Source organism: Mus caroli, chromosome 5, assembly GCF_900094665.2.
Source record: "Mus caroli chromosome 5, CAROLI_EIJ_v1.1, whole genome shotgun sequence".
Classification (NCBI taxonomy): domain Eukaryota; kingdom Metazoa; phylum Chordata; class Mammalia; order Rodentia; family Muridae; genus Mus; species Mus caroli.
Window position 1 is genome coordinate 132,136,940 of NC_034574.1, and position 19,170 is coordinate 132,156,109.

The window sequence follows — 19,170 nt, forward strand, 5'->3', positions numbered from 1 at the left end:
AAAAAAAAAAAAAAAAAAAAATCTGTCATCACCTGCTCGGGCAGGAGAGATGGCTCAGCAGTCCAGAGTGCACGGTGCTCTTGCAGAGGCACCCTGTGATCAGTTCCTTACACCTACATTAGGTGGCTTCAACTCCAGGGGGATCCAATGCTTTCTTCCATGGGCACCTGGACTCGGATGCATATACTACCCCCCCACCCCCAGACACACATAGTTTAAAAGAATACAAATAAATCTTTTAAAAATCTGTCATAATCCCTGCCATGTTGAGATTATCACCCATAAATGGAAGGTCACAGAAACAGCTGGCTTCTACCCAGTGACAATGGTGTCACAGTAGCTGCTGAGAGCTCCACATATGCCCCACGTTGGAAGCCTGATCACCAGTGGGGTCGTGTTAGGGATCTTTAAGAAGAGAGGCCCTGTAGAAATGATCATATGGCCCTCCCTGGCCTCGTTCAGGCTTTCTCTATCAACATGTGATCTCTTACGTCATCGCGTGTGTTCTCACCTCCAGCCTCCAGCCCCTCCATAGTCCCATCGGCTCCTCTCGTGAGACGCCAGCTGCCCCTGGACCAGCCTTGTAGACCCTCACTCCGTTTACATTCAATGTAGGCAGAATTGAGCTGGCTGCCGTGCGGGTTCTGGGGTGCTCTCCCCATGTGGTACCCACTTCTCCAAGTACCATACAATACTGACTCGCCGACCCTTCCGGAAATCCAGTCTCTGTCCCCTGTCTGTCCCCTGCACTGAGCACAGCCTGTCCTGCTCAGATGGATCGCCCTCCTTCCCGTGCTTTGGAGCAGGAGATGCTGCAGGTAGGAAACTTGGGCACAGGGCATCGTTCTGTCAGGACCGACTCTGCACAGTGAGTCCCCTCCTACATCTGGCTCCATTCTTAGTGGCCCATGTCCAGTTCCCTCAGGCTCACACTCGTGGCAAATGGGGAGGCCACTATGTTACTTTATAAATACCTGCCACAGTGGATGCCCCCCGCACGTGGCTTGGAAGAAAGGAGAGAAAGGAGATGGCAAAAGACCGTGTGTGTGAGCTGTTGGAAGCAGTGGGTAAGGAGACAAGCTGCAGCTCTCACCTCACTGAGCTAGCTCCTCAGAGTTCCAAGCATGGAGGATTCTTAGAAATATGACCACAGTAAGTGCACTGTGCCGCTCACATGGTCGGACCCTGGCTTTTCAGGACTGCTGTGTAAACAAGACAACCTCAGTGTCATTTCTTAGGCAGCGTCCACTATTAGCTTAGGTTTTATACTAGTTGTCCATATATGGGTGTTTTGCCTGAGTGCATGGCTGCACATCACATGTGTGCAGTGCCTGAAGAGGCCAGAAGAGGGCACTGGCTCCTCAGACCTACAGATGGTTGTGAGTGGCTATGAACTGACTGGTAATTGAACCCGGGTTCCTTGAAAGAGCAGCTCTTAACCTCTGAGCTATCTCTCCAGTCCACTGCCCTTTTTGCCCCTGGAATTCAACTATTAGGCTAGGCTGGTTGGTCAGTGAGCCCAAGGGGTCCACTGTCTGTGCCTCCTCAGCACTGGACTAGATTGTAAGCTACCACTCCTGACTTTAAAAAGTTCCAGGGGAGCTGAGCAGTGTGGTACATGCCTTTAATCCCAGCATCCAGGAGGCAGAGGCAGGCGAAGCTCTGTGAGTTTGAGGTCAGTCTAGTCTACAGAGCAAGGACCAGGGTAGCCAGGGCTACACAAAGAGAAATCCTGTCTAGGGTTGGGAGGGGAGTCCTAGGGGAGCCAGCGCCCTCTTCTGGTCTCTTCTGGCACTGCACTCATGTGATGCACAACTATGCATGCAAGCAAAACCACCCGTGTTCATAGTTATTTACTTACATATTTATTTTACACATGCACACACAACAGACATGTGAAGGTCGAAGGACGCCTTGCAGAAGTCGGTTCTCTCTTTCTATCATAAGGGTTCAGGGATTTAACTCAGGCCATCAGGATTGTTGGCAAATGTTTTGCCGGCTGAGCCCTCTCCCAGTTACACCTCGTTTTTTGTGCATAGGTTCTGGGGATTAAACTCAGGTTTTCCTTGCAAGTACTTTACTGACTCCACTCCCTCTTCAGACCTGAGCGTTTGTGCTTTAAAAAGGCATTAAGCTGGGTGTGGTGATGCATGTCTATGACCCCAGCACTCAATAGCCTCAGCCAAAAGGATCCAGAGTCCAAGGCCAGCCTGGGCTAAGGATGAAGAGACTGTCTTAAATACAAAACAAATGACAACAATGAGAACAACAAAAATGGAGTTGAAGAGGACAAGCAATTAAAACCACTGAGAGGAGGGTCTCCAGTGATTGGGGGAGGGGGGTTCCAATGATCAGCCACTTGCTCTAGTGCTGGAGCAACAAAAGGCTACAGGCTGCACCAGGGCCCTGTGGGAAGGATGCTGAGACAAAGTCCCTACAGCAGGCTTAGACAGGGTTATACTCACTGGGTTGTCTCTCTGTCTCCTGACCTGCCTCTATAACCATTACATCATAACTTCCTGATAATTCCTACGAGCAAGGAAGGGTCTTGTTACCTAAGGAACCAAGAGGAAGATGTAGAACAAAAGAGAGCAAAGGACAAAGCAGTTTTGCGTGCTCTGACCCAGGGCAAGGGTGCAGGAACTCTCAGTGTTGAAAAGGAAACTTGGAACTGATCATGAGTGGGGAGAGAGGCCTGAGGGTCCCAAGGCTCTCCTGGCTAAGAAGGGGCTTTGTGGCCTGTGAATAAGGACCCATCTCTGCCACTCCTTCCAGAGCCTCACTCCATCACCACTCCACAGTGTCAGCGGCTTCTCTGAATAGCACTCAGGGCCCCTTCCACCCCCATTTACACTCTGAGCTGGACACACTCACTTTTGGTTGCCAACACTCTCCAGGAATCAAAGGAAGCAACCAGAATGCTCCCAGCAACGGTGAAAGAGGCCCAGCTGTCAACACTGAAGCTACTGAAACTGTTCCCTACAGGCACACGGCTGTGTGCTCTGAGGGCTAGAGGGGGAGGGGGGCAAGAGAGGGGCAGGTGGCAGCTGCAGGGCAGGGGTATGACACTCTCCTGGGGCTGTAAATTCCTTCTCACATGGGAAGATAGGGCTACTGCACTAGCTCTTTCTGGGAAGCAGTCCCAGGAAGCCTGCGATGGCAGCTATAGTGTGCATCTGGGATGTCTGTCTGTAAGAAGCCTGCGGAACTTCTCACAGGACCAGGACCACAGCACTCAGATGCCCACTCCTATGGTCCCAGGCCAGGCTGGTCTGGAACCTGGATGAGGGTGTCTCTCTGGAGGTGTGGTTTTCCAGTCACTATCTCATAAGATGAGAAAAGGCTCAGGAGTCGGGAAGGCTGTGTCACAGCTCTGCACAGACCCTGACAGAACAGCCTTCCCAAGCCAGGGTGAGCAGACAGTGCGGCACTGGTCTCCCATGTACAGTCAATGGCCCAGGAGAGCTGGCCCTGATCGGCTCCTCCCTGCCTTGGGACCCAGACAAATGCTTAGCCTCCCCTAGGCTCTGCTTCTTTCTCTACTTCATAGATGCCTGCCTCTTGCCCTACTAACTACTTACTACTAACTACTAACTACTTATGTATTTAAGTCAAGTCTTAGCTGTCCTGAGCACTTTGTGCCATCTCCAGGCAGGAGCCAGCGCTCCCTACCTCCCCTGAGGCTGGAAAACTAGAGGAAAATGCACAACTTGTGTCAGGGGAGATGCTGGTAAAGATGCCTTCAGGTCCCCAGTGTCACATAAAGAACTGTGTGCAGCATCACATACTTATAACCCTAGTGTGGGGCGTGGGGACAGGGGGAGCCCTGGAACTCACTGGCTGGTCAGTCTAGCTGAATCAGCAAACTCTGGTTCACTGAGAAATCCCATCTCAAAAACTAAGCTGGCCAGTGACCGAGGGGAACACTAGGCACAGGCCTCTGGCCACCAAACGCACATGCACACAAATTCACAGACATATATACACATACCCAAAACGCATATGTGTTGTAAAGTGGGAACACACTGGCAAATTTCTCCAAGCTTTGTGCTGTGTTTTCCCAACACACATGGCTTGTCACTTCAGAGTCAAAACAAATCCCATGAGCAAGGGTCAGAAGAGCCAAGAGTGTTGATGGTTGTCTCAAATCAATGGCTGTCACTCTGGGTTCCTAACAGGCTGCTGTCTAAGAGGTAGGGTGGCCTCGCTGATGAAAGGAAGCTTCCTGCCTCACTCCCAAGACAGCACCTGCAGCTCTGGGCCACATATGTCCCACAATAGCTAGGGATGTACCCACCACACTTATGGACAATCACAATGTCAAAAGGCCGGTCTTAGGTCAGATCCATGCTCCAGATGACCACTGAGGAGTCGGAAGGGCAATGCTGTATACCGGCCATGCTCAGACTCTGGGGTCATGTTCCCGAGGACTGTCAGGCAAGAGGTGACCCTAGACCCATGAAGTTCTGGGGCTGGTCTATGCTGTGGAAGACGGCAGGAAGACCAAGAGAGAGAAATTTAGGGGGTGGCACTCTGGATCCTGACCTGGGGCTTTGAAACATGACTGGGTTGTGTGCTGGGAGCACCTGTGAAGGTTCATGAAGGCATTACATTACTGCACCTGCTCCTCATATATGATCCAATACTGTCTGTATATGGTGTGGGCCTGCCACTGAACTTCTTCTCAGGCCTCTCTCTTTAGCCTTGAGTCACTGATGGAGTGTGAACTCTGCAGCCCAGGCCCTTCCTGCCATGCTACACCAGCCAGTGTAGGTGCCTCAGATACAACACCATTATAAACAACTTAGACTTGTGCACAAAACATATTGTCAAACCCACATAGACAGCAAACTCACATGGGGCCAAGCAGACCAGGAAGGGCATGAGCAGGCTGGTCCAAGGACAAGGACCCTGGCCCAGACTCAGCCACCAGCCTGCCTTCACCTGCAGATGTTCATGCTGTATTCCTCAGGCTCTGTCCTCCATCAAGAAGCCAAGCCCAGAGGCAGCCTAGATCGGAGACTACAAAGGAAGCTCTCACCAAACGAGGGACTTACACTGTACTGACAGAATCTTCAAGGTCTCTCTCATCCCTTATCCATACTAAAACCTATGGAGGTCAGAAGGCAGACATGCCCTCTGCCTGGGTCTTGTTGTGCCTCTCAGCAGAGTGGTAGACTAGACGTAGGATGCGACTACCTGGAATGTTGAAGGGAAGGCTGGGCTCAGAGTAAGATGCGCCCCCCCAAGACTTCAGCTGCCAGTCCTGCACCTGTGCATGACATCAGAGCACCCCAGGGGACTCCCAGGAACCCAGAAGACAGTGAAGGCCCTCTCAGTGATCCAACACCATGGAACTTGACCATGGGCTTGCAAGAGTGGGGAAATTCTAAGGGAGCGGCTATTTTTAAGTGGCATTCCTTGGCTATTTCAAGGCTTGGGTTTCTGTTTTATTTATTTAATTCAAAAGGAAGCTGTGTTTTCTCAGCATTTGTTTCTTTCGCGATGGTGTTGCAGGCATTGTTTTAGTGCTGACGTCATCCTGACTTGGTAAGCTGGTGAAAAGATACGAAAGGGCCAAGGGGCTCTTCCCATGCTGCTCAAATGAGAAAAAGCCAACTCTGTAGTCAGGGCTTCTACAGCTCAAAGAGGCCCTAACTTAGTATTTTTCCACTAAAAATTTTATTTTTAATGGAACTCTATTTAAAGATGTGTACATTTCCAAAAATGCGTATCTCAAAGATTCTAAGCCAGTATCCTATAGAAAGCCACCAAGCATGTTTCTAGCAGGAAGCTACACACGTGGGCACAGGGCAGCTGATCATTGTTTTCTAGAGACCCTGCAGCTGTCTACATGCAGCTAACTGCTTCATCTGTTCATAAACATATTTTATGTGTATGACTGTTTTACCGGCATGGGTATCACCTGTGTGCCTGGTTCCCAGAGTCTGAGAGAGGGGGTTGGATCTCCTAGGTCTGGAGATGATGGTGAGCCACCATAGGGGTGCTGGGAATTGGACCTCTGTCCTCTTCAAGAGCAACAAGTGTTAACTGCCGAGCCACCTCTCCAACCCAGTACCTGCTTCTTCCTGCTGCACAGAGTCCCCCTTTAAAGGAGCAGCATGAGCCGGGCGTGGTGGCGCACGCCTTTAATCCCAGCACTCGGGAGGCAGAGGCAGGTGGATTTCTGAGTTCGAGGCCAGCCTGGTCTACAAAGTGAGTTCCAGGACAGCCAGAGCTACACAGAGAAACCCTGTCTCGAAAAACCACCACCAAAAAAAAAAAAAAGGAGCAGCATGTGGTGGTTTCTGCAGTCCTCAGGCAGCAGAGGTGAGCAATATTCATGCTCAGAACACAAATGCCCTCTCAACGTATTCAACATCTCAGATTGCCGACAATCAAAAAGACATCAAGCTAAAAACACAGGGGGATGCACTGAGGGGGAAGAGGTGGGACCCTGGGGGTCTCTTGCCAGCCATCCTACTTGTTTTGGTGAGCCCTAGGCTGATCAGTGACCCTGCCTTAAAAAAACAAAAAACAAAAAACAAAAAAACCAAGGTGGACAGAACCTGAGGACTAGCAAACAGGTTCTCTAGCCTCTACAGCCACACACACTTATACCTACATACATGAACACGCACACACACTCAGATACAAAGAAGAGAGTACAAATGAGACCAACGAACTCTAAATCATTACGAATACTTAATCACTTGACTGGATTGCTCAGGTCGGGGCTGCAGGAGCTCTGATTATGTGGGGAAGCCCTGGTCCCCATGTTTGTCTCCACCCTCAGGGCCACAATTCTAAGAGAACCCCAGTGTTATGGATGAAACTTCCACAAATGGAAGGTAGGATACGTACTAAGTCACAAGGCCACTTGTGTCTCCCCGACCTTGGTTGTACACGGTCTAGAACTGGAGACAGAGAGAAGACAGGTGGCTCAGCTGACCCCTGGGCAGAGGGATATTAGCCCCAGCTAACATTAGAGTAGAAAACCTGGATTCCTAATTTCTGGTCAAAATGCCGGCTACTTGTAGACTGTATTTCCCACTTCGAGCATCCCTAGGAAAACTATAGCTTACATTTGCTGTGTGACTGCAGTCCTACCATGCTGATTGAAGAAACTCAGTGTTCAGTTTTAAAGCCAGCACAGGCTAAAACAGGCAAGGGTATCATTGTTTCAACAAATGAGGAAGGATTCTTACCTAAAAGGTAAACAATATTATAATCCTTTCACACTTCAAATAAATGTGTCAGTGAGTGAAAATCAGCAGTCACACTGGAAATTTCCATAAAATACACATCCAGCAGGGCCGTTTTCACTGTCTACATGTGGGAGGAAAAAACTGCCAGCAAAAAAATGGTTAATGCTGGCCTTAAAGGGAGGCTGGCCAGAGCCCAGTGAGTAGGCTTGGGAAGTCTATAAAGGAGGCGCTGTGCCAAGGGGGCCAGACGCTGCTGGACGGCCACAGGCATCCATCCCCAGGCATCAGGCGGGTGCTTCTGTTCCTCTCCTGCTGGGTCCCTGCTGGGCACTGTCCCCAAAGTGCTGCAAGTCCAGGGTCCATCCCTGGGATCAAGCTCCAGGCGCACCTCCAGCAGATGGCCCGGTAACTCCACGGCACAGGTAAGATTCACACTCAGGTTCCGGGACTGCGTGTGGCTCAGAACTTCTTGCTGGGGTGGGGTGGCACTGGTGGAGCAGTCATGCACCCTCGGACTCCAGGACTGCATGCTAGGTGTGAGCAAGGTCTACCCAAGCACAGGCAACAACAGCATGCCTACCTAGAGCTCGGCCACACTTGGGTCCTGGCTACGCCCTGCAACACCACGATGCTGCCACTCTGTCTGCCAAGGGAGTCCTGGAGGCTTACGACTGTTTCAGGGACAGGGGCCTCGTAAGCCTGGCAAAACCTAGTCTTGTCTCCCCAGATCTGGACACCCAACAGAAAATCAGAAGGACACTAAGTCTGATCGTTAGATTAACAGAGCAGCGATCTGGACCAAGGACAGAAGCCAGGGTGTCATTTCTGCCATGCACCCACCAAAACAGCTGATCAGATCTAGGGAGAAAGCTATCCAAGGGCTCTGCTCCCCTTAAGCTGCTGGAATTGTGGCCAAGCCTCAACATTCACACACTCTAGGTGAGTACTTTTAAATTTTCAGGTTTTGTTTGTTTGTTTGTTTCAGCCCTGACTAGCATCAAACTCACTTCGTAGACTGGGCTGGCCTCAAACTTAGAGCTCCACTTGCCTCTCATCCTTTTGTGCTGGGATTAAAGTATGCACCAGGCTCAGGTATCAGAAGAAATGAAGGGAAGCCCTCTGCACTGTAGCTAGACTCAGAAGACTGGCGCTTCTCTGGCTCAGATGGGCACTACCATGAAAGATGGGTTGGCCACCCACACTCACACATCCAAGGCAGGATGTGGCCACAGCAGTGAGCAGCCCCTCCTTTTTTCTTCCCGTTATTTTAATGAAGCAGTATTTGGGGAGAGAAAAGTCAATTTAAACCTCTGGTTTGCTCTTGCTCCACCTCAAAACCAAATGCAATCACCACGAGCAAAGCAACAGAGATGTGTGTTCAGGAACACATCTGAGGAGCACTTTGCTGTCTCACTCTGACTGTGAAGGAAGACACAGGGATGGTAGCTGCCATGTCCCTGCCCGGGGCAATATGAAGACTTAGTAGCATTCCCGGCTTCCGCTCACTAGATGCCAGCACCCATCTCCTACACAGTGACACCCCAGGGTCTCCAGACACTGCTAGTGCGGCTGAGAACCTGGATTACCCCAGAGAGCCCCGAGGCAGAGTCATACAGGCTGGGAACCATCCCCGGGGACAAACGAAGCTCAGCTTTCAGGCTGCAGCCTAAAATGTTGTATTTCACAGGAACTTGTGAAAAGGACAAGCTGCTTCCCTTCTTCTCTCCTGTCTTCCTTATTCCTTGAGATCGGGTCTTGCTAGTCTAAAACGCCTGTGCTCCAGGGATCCTCCAGAGCACAACCTCCAGAGTAGCAGGGAGGACGAGGAGTCATCCCCTACTGTTTAGTGAATTTGAGGACAACCTGGACTATGAGAGAGATCCTGCCTCAAAACCAGCTGTGTGAGCTGGGTGTCGGAGGCACACGCCTTTTAATCCCAGCACTTGGGAGGCAGAGGCAGGCGGATTTCTGAGTTCGAGGCCAGCCTGGTCTACAGAGTGAGTTCCAGGACAGCAAGGGCTACATAGCAAAAACTCATCTCAGGAAAAAAATGATACAGCTCTGTGTGTGTGTGTGTGTGTGCGCGTGCACACACATGCACACAAGAGAAAGATACTGAAGGTGGAACCCACAGCTCTCTTGTGTGCCAGGTAAATGCTTTACCACCGAGCTACATCCCAGTCCTCCAATAACAATGCTTGTTCTTTATTTGTTTTCCCTTTAGATGGGGGCAGGTGTCTCCTCCTGGCACCACACTCAGTACCGCCACAGGTCAAAGAACAAAATTTCTCTTCCCACTTTACCGCAAGAGAAAAGGCAGCTCCCAGCCCTTGGGTTCTTGGACTACCTTTGAGAAAGGCTGGGTTTTTCCCTTCCCATGTCACGTCTCTTTCCAACAGCTGCTGAAGTTAATGAGACTTCCTGTCTTGACAAACAGTAGTTTTCCTCAAATTCCCACACCACACACTCACGGTATTTCATGAGCCAGCGATCTGACTGGTCCTACTGCATCTCCCATGACTCACAGACTGTCACCAACTGTGGGCGCTCTTAGGGAACATAAAGGAACACTCCACGTCTATCCACGTCTATCTCTTCTGCTCCAGCTCAGGGGGTGGCGAAAGCCAGAGTCTAGGCGGACCCCATTGTCACTCATGCACCACACCTGGCTCCTTCAGGATGCTCAGGGTTCTAGATGCTAAGTCTTGCCCCGTCTGCCTCTACAGGTGCCCAGGAGGTGGGCAGGCAGCAGGTGTGCCTGCCCAGCACCAGCCCAGACATCAGGCACCCTGTCCACCCTTCTGGTTTTCTGAGACTAACAGGCTCCCAGGACGATTCTTCCTGCCTCACAAATGCCTGGTTTATCTTTCTTTGTGAAGATGGAGCTGTCACATAAAACAGCTTTCTGTGACCCTTTCAGCAAATCCTAAAAACTGCCGAGGGAAGCCATGGATGCAACTACTCCAGCCCAAACTGTTGGGGTGGAGATCTACCTAGGTCCCGTGTGGCCAGCCCCTTCCAACAGCACCCCTCTGGCCCTCAACTTGTCCCTGGCACTGCGGGAAGATGCCCCGGGGAACCTCACTGGGGACCTCTCTGAGCATCAGCAGTACGTGATTGCCCTCTTCCTCTCCTGCCTCTACACCATCTTCCTCTTTCCTATTGGCTTTGTGGGCAACATCCTCATCCTGGTGGTGAACATCAGCTTCCGGGAGAAGATGACCATCCCAGACCTGTACTTCATCAACCTGGCGGCGGCCGACCTCATCCTGGTGGCTGACTCCCTAATCGAGGTGTTCAACCTGGATGAGCAGTACTATGACATCGCAGTGCTCTGCACCTTCATGTCCCTCTTCCTGCAGATCAACATGTACAGCAGCGTCTTCTTCCTCACCTGGATGAGCTTCGACAGGTACCTGGCGCTGGCCAAAGCCATGCGCTGCGGCCTCTTCCGCACCAAGCACCACGCACGGCTCAGCTGCGGCCTCATCTGGATGGCCTCAGTGTCCGCCACGCTGGTGCCCTTCACAGCGGTGCACCTGCGGCATACCGAGGAGGCCTGCTTCTGCTTTGCTGATGTCAGGGAGGTGCAGTGGCTGGAGGTCACACTGGGCTTCATCATGCCCTTCGCCATCATTGGCCTCTGCTACTCCCTCATCGTACGAGCCCTCATCCGGGCCCACAGGCACCGTGGCCTGCGCCCACGCAGGCAGAAAGCCCTGCGGATGATCTTCGCAGTGGTCCTTGTTTTCTTTATCTGCTGGCTGCCGGAGAACGTCTTCATCAGTGTCCACCTACTGCAGTGGACGCAGCCAGGGGACACTCCCTGCAAGCAGTCTTTCCGTCATGCCTACCCCTTGACAGGCCACATAGTCAACCTTGCAGCCTTCTCCAACAGCTGCCTGAATCCCCTCATCTACAGCTTCCTGGGAGAGACCTTCAGGGACAAGCTCAGGCTCTATGTGGAGCAGAAGACAAGCCTGCCGGCTCTGAACCGCTTCTGCCACGCCACACTCAAGGCCGTCATTCCAGACAGCACAGAGCAGTCAGAGGTCAGGTTCAGTAGTGCTGTGTGAGAGGCACCTCCCAGATGGAAAAGGACAAAGGCGCAGGCTGGTGCTCAGGACTTGCACACACCTAGCACAGGTGGTGGGTGAGCTAAGCTATGTCATACTCTCAAACCCCAGTGGCTTGGGGAAAACGTCACATTGAGGGGTCATCTCTGGAGCTGCTGGCATCCTTCCTGACCATCCAGCTCATGGATGCTGCCATCCAGATTCAAGGTCCCAAGGCAGCAGGCCACGTAACATTGACCTCTGACCTCAAAGGGCACCAGGCAGGCCTGCTGCTTGGTTTTCTTTCCATAGTCTATGTTCCCAGAAGACAAACCTGATGTTGATATGAGGGCAGGCCATGCTATGGGAGCACCATGTTACATCCCTGCTACACGGAGGAGTCTAGAGACAGACTTTATGTACCAGACCCAAACTGGCTACCTTCCCTTTGCTTGTGATGTGTAACTGACCATGTATACACCGTCCAGTGCGGCCAAAGCTAAGGATGCCAGAGCCTTCCTCCTGTCTTCCAGTAGGCTGTGAGGTCACCCCAGATGCCACTCCTAACTTCTGAGTGAACAGCGTGTCTGACTGAGAAAGGCCCTTTAACAAAACGCCTTCCTGCTCCGGGATGCTCCTCTCACAAAGCTTGTTTACAAAGGTGTTTGCCCTTCCGTGAAGGTGGAAGGAGACTCCGGGTGCTGCTGTGCAGGCTGGCGGGGTGCCGCCATGAGACGTGTGGTGGAAGGACTTACCACCACAGAAAATAATACTGGGAACAGCGAGCTGTAAATGGATCTCATTAAAACGTAAAAAGAACCAAGGATGGGTGTTCATTCAGCGTCTGTGAATTCAGGGCGATTCTTCTTTGCTCTGTGATCTCTGGGGTGGCAAGGCTATGGGGTGGGGGTGATTAGAAAGCCATGCTAGTACAGCCAGTTGCTCCCTTGCAAAGGAACACTATGCCCATACCCTCACATACCTGAGGACCATTCTGAGTACTCTCCTATGTGCCAATAGCCAATCTGTCGAGATGGCTATGCCTGGCACTTCTGGGATGGAGAGGGCCACATTCGGTGTTTCACTTGGGCACTAAACATGTCTTCCTTGTTACTGATGCTGTCAGCCACGCTTAGCCTCATTTTGGGGTTTGCATAGGACAGCTATCTATGCCTAGAAGATTCTGTCTGGGCGGCATGCCCAGTGCTAGGAGTCAGAGGGCCTGGGGCCAGGAGGGAGGGCCTCTGGCCCTGTATCACAGGACAAACTGCTTTACACTCCGCCTCTACTTCCTGAACACCTGCCTGGGCAGTTGTCCACGTCAAGAGGCCCATGGCTCCGGCTGTGGACCCTAGGGTAGCATACAAGGTAACATGCAGGCGACAAAATGACCCACATTGTCTCTAAAGAATATGCTATTTTCCATTCAAACCTATGACCCTGCCTTTTTATTCTGATGATGTTATATATATAGATAAGATTAAGTTAAAACAATCACGTGATATTTAAGTTATTAAGGTAAATATTAGAGATATTTACCATATTTAAGTATCTTTCCAGATACTCAAGATACTCAAAAACAGTATCTGGAAAGAGAACAGATGGTTTAGTGGACTTGGCAGAGCCGAGGAGGCAGACAAACTACACAGGACACAGGTTTCCCCTCCCTCCGTGTTTTGTCAGGCACAGCTGGTGCTGGGTGGCATGGCCATCAGCCTGGAGTGCATTCCAGGCCGGCTTTAGTGACCCTGAGTATTAGTCTTCAAGAACAAGAGCATTTGTCCCCAACTGTGTGACCTGGGTCCCAAGCAGGGCTGGCTTTCTACCTGGGCAGGGCATGGGACACCTCCTCAAGGATGGCGCTCATAAGCCAACAGGTGAAGAACCACCATGGGAGGTGGGCAGGTGAAAAGCCTGGTGTGTGGCTCTGTCTTGCAAGGCCCAACAACTCAGAAGCCCTTGGCTCCAGCCCAGCCACCCCAACACAGGTGTATACAGCTCATGCAAACCTTGCAGAATCAAGAGGTACCTTGACCCTGTCACTTCTGTCAGCAACCTCTAAGTCCCAGGGGATGTGGCCAGCTCTCACAGTGCCCCTAAAGACAGGCACAAAGCAGGCATTACAATGGAGGCTGGGAAGTGTGGCTGCAAACCCCAACAGGGGAACATCATTGTAAACCGCTGGTTCAAACTGCACTTTGATCTCAGTGATTGACAAGAAAAGACCCTCCATTCCAAGTCAGGAAAAAGCAGGACTGGGCCTCAACTCTTCAAATGTGCCTATGTGAGAGGCACCTCCTGGCTGTTCTTGGGCCAGTGTGATACGCAGGTGCCTAAAATATGCCAAGGCTTCCAACTTTGGCTAGGGAGGCAGCCAGGCATCAGGAAGAGGACAGCAGGCCCCTGAGGACACGCCCCCATCCATATTATAGAGAGAAAAACTAGATGCTTGGAGTCTGTAAATGTCAAAACCACAGACAATAAAGGATGGGGCCAGGAATAGAACCTCAGCTTCCAACCCATTGGGCAGCTCTGCAGCCTGGACAGGGAAGACAATGGGGAGCCAGGGCACACAGAAGGCAGCCAGGGTTACCCTTCCCTCTTTATGGCTACAATCCCAGGGCTTATAGTTACAACTGCTGCTGCCCAAAGTCCCAGAACACTTCTCGAGAAAGCACGCCTTCCTTGTGGCAAGCTACCCTTGGGTCAGTGGCACCCTCCTCAGTCCTCTGGACAGCAGCACAGTGGTCCATTGGGACTACTGTAATCCTAAGATCATGCAGGGCAGGCCCACTCTGCTGCATACAACTGTAGCCCTTGACACAATATCACCTTCTATCTAAGGCTCCTGACCAGAGTCTTCTACAAGCTAAGCTATGCCAGGCTGGAGCCAGGCAGGGTTGGAACACAGCTCCTGCCTCCTCTATGCCTCAAAGCACACTTGCCATCTGCAAACATAAGGAGAGCTGCTCTGGGGATGGGGAGGGTGGATGGCTGACTGATGTATATCCCCAAGTCCCAGGGCAAGGTAGCCAGAGGGTAAGGCAAGAAAGAAGACTGGACTTCGGGGACAGAGCAAGGCAGGGTTGGCTCTACGGGCCCTGTGCAGCCCATGTGACCCCCCCCTTAAGAGTGCGTCCTGGAGCCGAGCTGAGGCTAACACAATTATTCTTGGCAGGAACACCACAAGATAAAATCAAGGCGTTTTAATTGCACTGCTGTTTCCTGGTAACCTGGCTCGCTCCCGCGTACAAATGTAGTTCAGACCCTAAGAAGGGGAGAGGCAGCTACCGTGGGCATGGAAAACCTGCTTAGAACTGGAAACCATTCCATCACCTACTCAGAGCTTAATAACGAGTCCTCCCTTGCACTCCAGCCCATCCGCCCTGGTGAGCAAGACCTAAGGTACCATCAATTCTCTTCTTGTTTTGGCGGGCAGAGGAGACCAGCCACCTGGCTGCCTAGGAGAGGCAAAGATTTTAAAACACATACAGGATGATCAGCAAGCTTGATAGCACACTCATCTTTTGGGGTTCTTTTACCCCCCAAAAGGCTGATGCAGTATCTCAGTATAGAGGCTCTTCTGCTGCTGTCCTGAACACGTACACTGGGGAGCAGCCTCCCCTCCACGCCTCCATAAGCATGTGTAAAATTCAGCCCCAACTGTCTCTGATTCATTAGTGTTTTTTAAAAATGTGTGTGTGTGTGTGTGCGCGCGCGCGCGCGCGCATGCATGTGTGTATGGTGTAGCCGGGGCTGGGGAAACGGGATGGGAGTTGTACTTGTCTGTGTATGCATGTGTGGAGGTCAAAGGTTAATGTAGGATGTCTTCCCCTATTGCACCAGATGATAAAAATCCTATTTCTTGAGGCAGGCTCTGTCACTGAGCAGTGATCCCAGGGATCCGCCTGTACCTGTGTGTTTGTGCACATGCGTGTGCGCGCACACACATACACACACACACACAATGGTAAGCATTAAACTCTCACTAACACACATGCCTTCAGCCCTGTTAGAAGGGTGGGGAACAGACTCCAAGCAAACCCGAGGAGGCTATCTTCTGCAGTACTGGGGATGAACGCTGAACCCACTCGGCTGTGTTGTGTCCAACCGAGCACACAGGGCTCCACTTGCTCAGAGTCTAGGACCAAAGGAGGGCAGCCCCAGCAGCCTGGCCCCTCAGAGACCTGGCAGGTTCAGTGTGGGAGTGGCTGGGACATGTAGTTCTCAGTGAGAACAGCTCGGAGAGGAGAGGGTCACATCCAGGACAGAGGAGGTGGCCTAAGAGCCTCCCATGGGCCAAACTGGGATGATCTGAGCATCAGGATAATTAAGAGGAATCAACAGTTACAAACAGTCATAGACTATTAAAGAGCAACCAGGACTCCATTCCAGTAATAACTGGATAAATATAACTTACATAATAAATGCAATGTAATTAGAAGTCGAGAATGAGCCGGAACACGGGCATGGGGGAGGGGGGAAGAAGGAAGAGGAGGAGGAGGAGGCGGTGGCGGCGGCAAGGTTCTAGTCTACAGAAGAGCTGGCTGACAGAAGCGGGATCTGGACTAAGACCAGTCCCTCCACAGCCTTCCCCTAGGGCTCACTCATGTGGCCACAAGCTCCCACCCAGTTATGAACCTTGGGCCCTCGGTGAGGGGGTAAGGCACCTGCAAAGCCCAGCTTATTAAAGCAGGGAGCTCCCACAGGGCAGATGGCACAATCCCTCCCACATGGTTACACTGGCAACACCGAGAGGAGAGAGTCTAGACACCCAGAGCGGCAGGGATATACACACCTGGTCTAATCGGGAGCAAACATAAGGAAAAAAAACGGAAGTAGTGACAGGGAGCCAGCACACAACACAAGTCTCTATGACACAAGAGATGAGGACTGAGTGACAGTTCCAAGTGCAAGTTAAAGGGTTAAAGAATGCAATATAAGGTTCCCCAGCCTAAAAGGGGTGGGTGGGCATGATCCAGGTGGAATGAACCACAGCCAGGGAAAGACGAATCAGGTGTAGGGCTGTACAACTAACTGTAAATGCAGCCCATGCCGGGGGGGGGGGGGGGGCAGGAAGGTCAGGCACCCAAGTGCAGCCTGCAAAGGCTATTATTGGGAGAGAGTAAAGGTTGTGTACCAATGCCCAATTTCCTGACTCTGCCTAACGGACAGTACAACAGGATTACTCCCTCAGCACCCACTGAGATATTCAAAGGTAAAGAGCATCCTGGGGCTGGGGAGACAGCTCAGCCTAAGCACGAGGCCCTGCACTCACGGGAAAAGCCAAGCATTGTTCGCGTACCTTACCCAGGGCAGGGAGGGGAAGGGGCAGTCGGGTGCGAACTGGACAGAATGAGGAGAGGTGACACCTTGGTCAGTGAGATGCTCTCGGCTGGATTCCCCTTTACGGATGCGTCCCTCTCTGAAGAGCCATCCCACCCTCTGCCTGGCTCTACTGTCCCTTCCCCACGGAGGGGAGACACCAACCAACACCGCTCCCACTTGCCATTAGCAGCTGCAAAGTGTGTTCTGAACAAGGGCAGGCTTAAGCCATCTGGAATCCTCGAAGCCATCTTCCAGCATTTACTGGGAAGCTCCTAATTAAAGTTTTCTCTTCTCACTTACTGCCTGGTAATTCCAGCTTTATTTTCTCTTTCACAGTGGGAAACTAATTATCCGGGGTGCCTTTCCATAGGCTTTTCAATTAAAAACAGGGGGAAAGAGATCAGTAAAATTAAAGTGGGAGGCTGGTGGGCAGTCATCCTCAGCTTTCACCCACAGAGGCGAAGGCCAGTCCTCTGTCCTGGAAAGCAGGCTCTACGCTGGAGCCTAGTAGGAGCTGACAGCCCAGCCACCACTGTCTAACAACTGCAGCAGTATCAAGGTACAGAAAGGAAACACCATCCGCAGGACTTACTCAGCAAGGCTGCCACTTACATGGGGACAGTAACTCTGAAGGCCACGGGCTTGGGGTGTATGTGGAAGATGAATCAATCAACCAATAAGGGCAGTGATCCGCAACCCTGGGAATGGCCAAAACCAAGAGGAAGTGGGACGTGTCACCCTGGGGTGCTGCCTGCCACATGTGGGAAGCCTGGCTTCTTTTCTCAGAGCAGAGAGGGGCAGACACTGTTGCTCCCTGGCTTCATCCTTCTGCACCAAGCAGGCCAGAAGTGGTGATGCATGAGAGGCTGAGGCAGGAGGACTGGAAGTTTGAGGTCAACCTGGGCTACATTGTAAGACCCATCTCAAAAACAAACAAAAGAACCCAAAAAAACAAAAAAACAAAAAACCCAAGAACTTGGGTGGGAACCAGGAAGACAGCTCTGTAGATAAAGTGTTTGCTTTGTGTGTACAAGATCCTGAGTTCAAACCCAGAAGCCACTTAAAAAGCCAGGCATGGAGGTCTACATTTGTAACCCCTGCACTGGAAAAGCAGAGACAAAAATGATGAGGATAGGAGGCAGGGGGTCATCTGGAAACTCCACCCTACCCCGTGTCTCCCTCACTCTGGGAAGACATTTCTAAGGCATCTTGCTCACAGGCGCAGACTGAAGGGCTAGAGGTAGAGGCGAGCACTTCAGGCCTGGAGTAGGTTGGCACGTCCTCTGGGAATGAGTCCTAGGCAGGAGTTCAGGGCTGCTGAGGGAGGAGGGGGGACAGCAAAAGGATCTTCAGAGCTAGAGAGACATCTCTCCACCCTAGCTGAGCTGCTAACCAGCAAGTGGCTTGGCATAGCAGAAGCCTAGATGTGTATCACAGGCCACTTCTTCCAACTTCTAGGGCTAGCCAAGATAGCACACACACGCACACGCACACGCGCACACGCACACACGCACACGGGGTGGGGGGGGGAGGTCGAAGGTGGAGGGTGCTCCTGCACACACTGAAGCTCAGTTTTCTCACACGTCCAACCTGGTGGTATCAGGAAGACGTCATCTGGCTGGGCTAATCTGCCTGCTGCCATTGTGCAGTGGGTGGGGGCCCATTTGAAAGTCACAGGAACATGGAACAAAAAAAGGGACCTGCCTGTGTCCTACCCTGGGGTGGGATCAACCTGAAACTTATCACAAGAAATCAGCTGTGGATTCTGGAGCTGTCCCAGCCGAATGCCCGGGGAGCTGGCTCCACTGAGAACTAACGTGTCTCAAGGGAGAAGGCACAATGAAGTGGAAGCTAAGCCCAGGTCCTCCTCCCCTGCAGTCTGGGCCTCCTTTCTGACTTCCCACATGGGATCTGTCTTCTCCATGCAGCCTCCACGTCTTGGTAACATGGTAGTGACATGTGCTAGGACAATCCCCACCCAGAGCCTACATGGAACCACTTCAGGGAGCTCAAAGCATGCACAGGCTAGTCTTCCAGGCTCCAGCAGCTCCTCCCAGCATCAACAAGAACACAAGTTATGACCATGGTCCCAGGGGTATGACAGGCTACCCTAGGGAAGTGACGGCAAGGGAGAGCAATGGATGCTGTGTGCACAGGATGTCCAGGCTCTAGAAACCCAGTATTCCTCACTAACTTGGAAATGGCGCCCTTCAGAAATGGAGAGGGGAACAGAGGCTGACTCCCTCTCATGCCCAGGCAGTGGCTAAAATTGGCTCAATTCACCATCACCAGTATGAGACATTGTGTCATGGAAACACTTCTCCAGAAACAAGTACCTTGGTTCAAACATGGCAGCCTCTGACAAGGCAGGGCACCCCACCAGTATGCAGGGCAGCACACACACAAACTCCTTAAGGGCAGGGACCCAGGTGGGCCTGGAACTCCAGGTTGATTTCCTTAAAGCAAGCTGGAAGCAGTGGAGGCGGGGTAAGGGTTCCCCATGAAATTCCCGGGGCTGCCGACCCAAGTACAGGTGTTAGTAGAGCTGAGATTCCTCCAGCCCTCTAAAAATATGTGTG

General features: G+C 51.9%; 2 protein-coding genes across 2 annotated transcripts in view; one reads left to right on the forward strand and one right to left on the reverse strand.

Moving 5' to 3' along the window:
• C5H7orf50 (chromosome 5 C7orf50 homolog) overlaps positions 1-19,170 on the reverse strand; it is a 102,124-nt gene that overhangs the window by 57,980 nt on the left and 24,974 nt on the right. The window lies entirely within an intron of this gene.
• Positions 7,454-12,086, forward strand: Gper1 (G protein-coupled estrogen receptor 1). The gene is made up of 3 exons (XM_021161845.1): positions 7,454-7,630; positions 7,936-8,147; positions 9,935-12,086. Exon 3 carries the CDS (start codon positions 10,157-10,159, stop codon positions 11,282-11,284), a length of 1,128 nt encoding a protein of 375 aa, XP_021017504.1. The 5' UTR covers positions 7,454-7,630; positions 7,936-8,147; positions 9,935-10,156; the 3' UTR covers positions 11,285-12,086.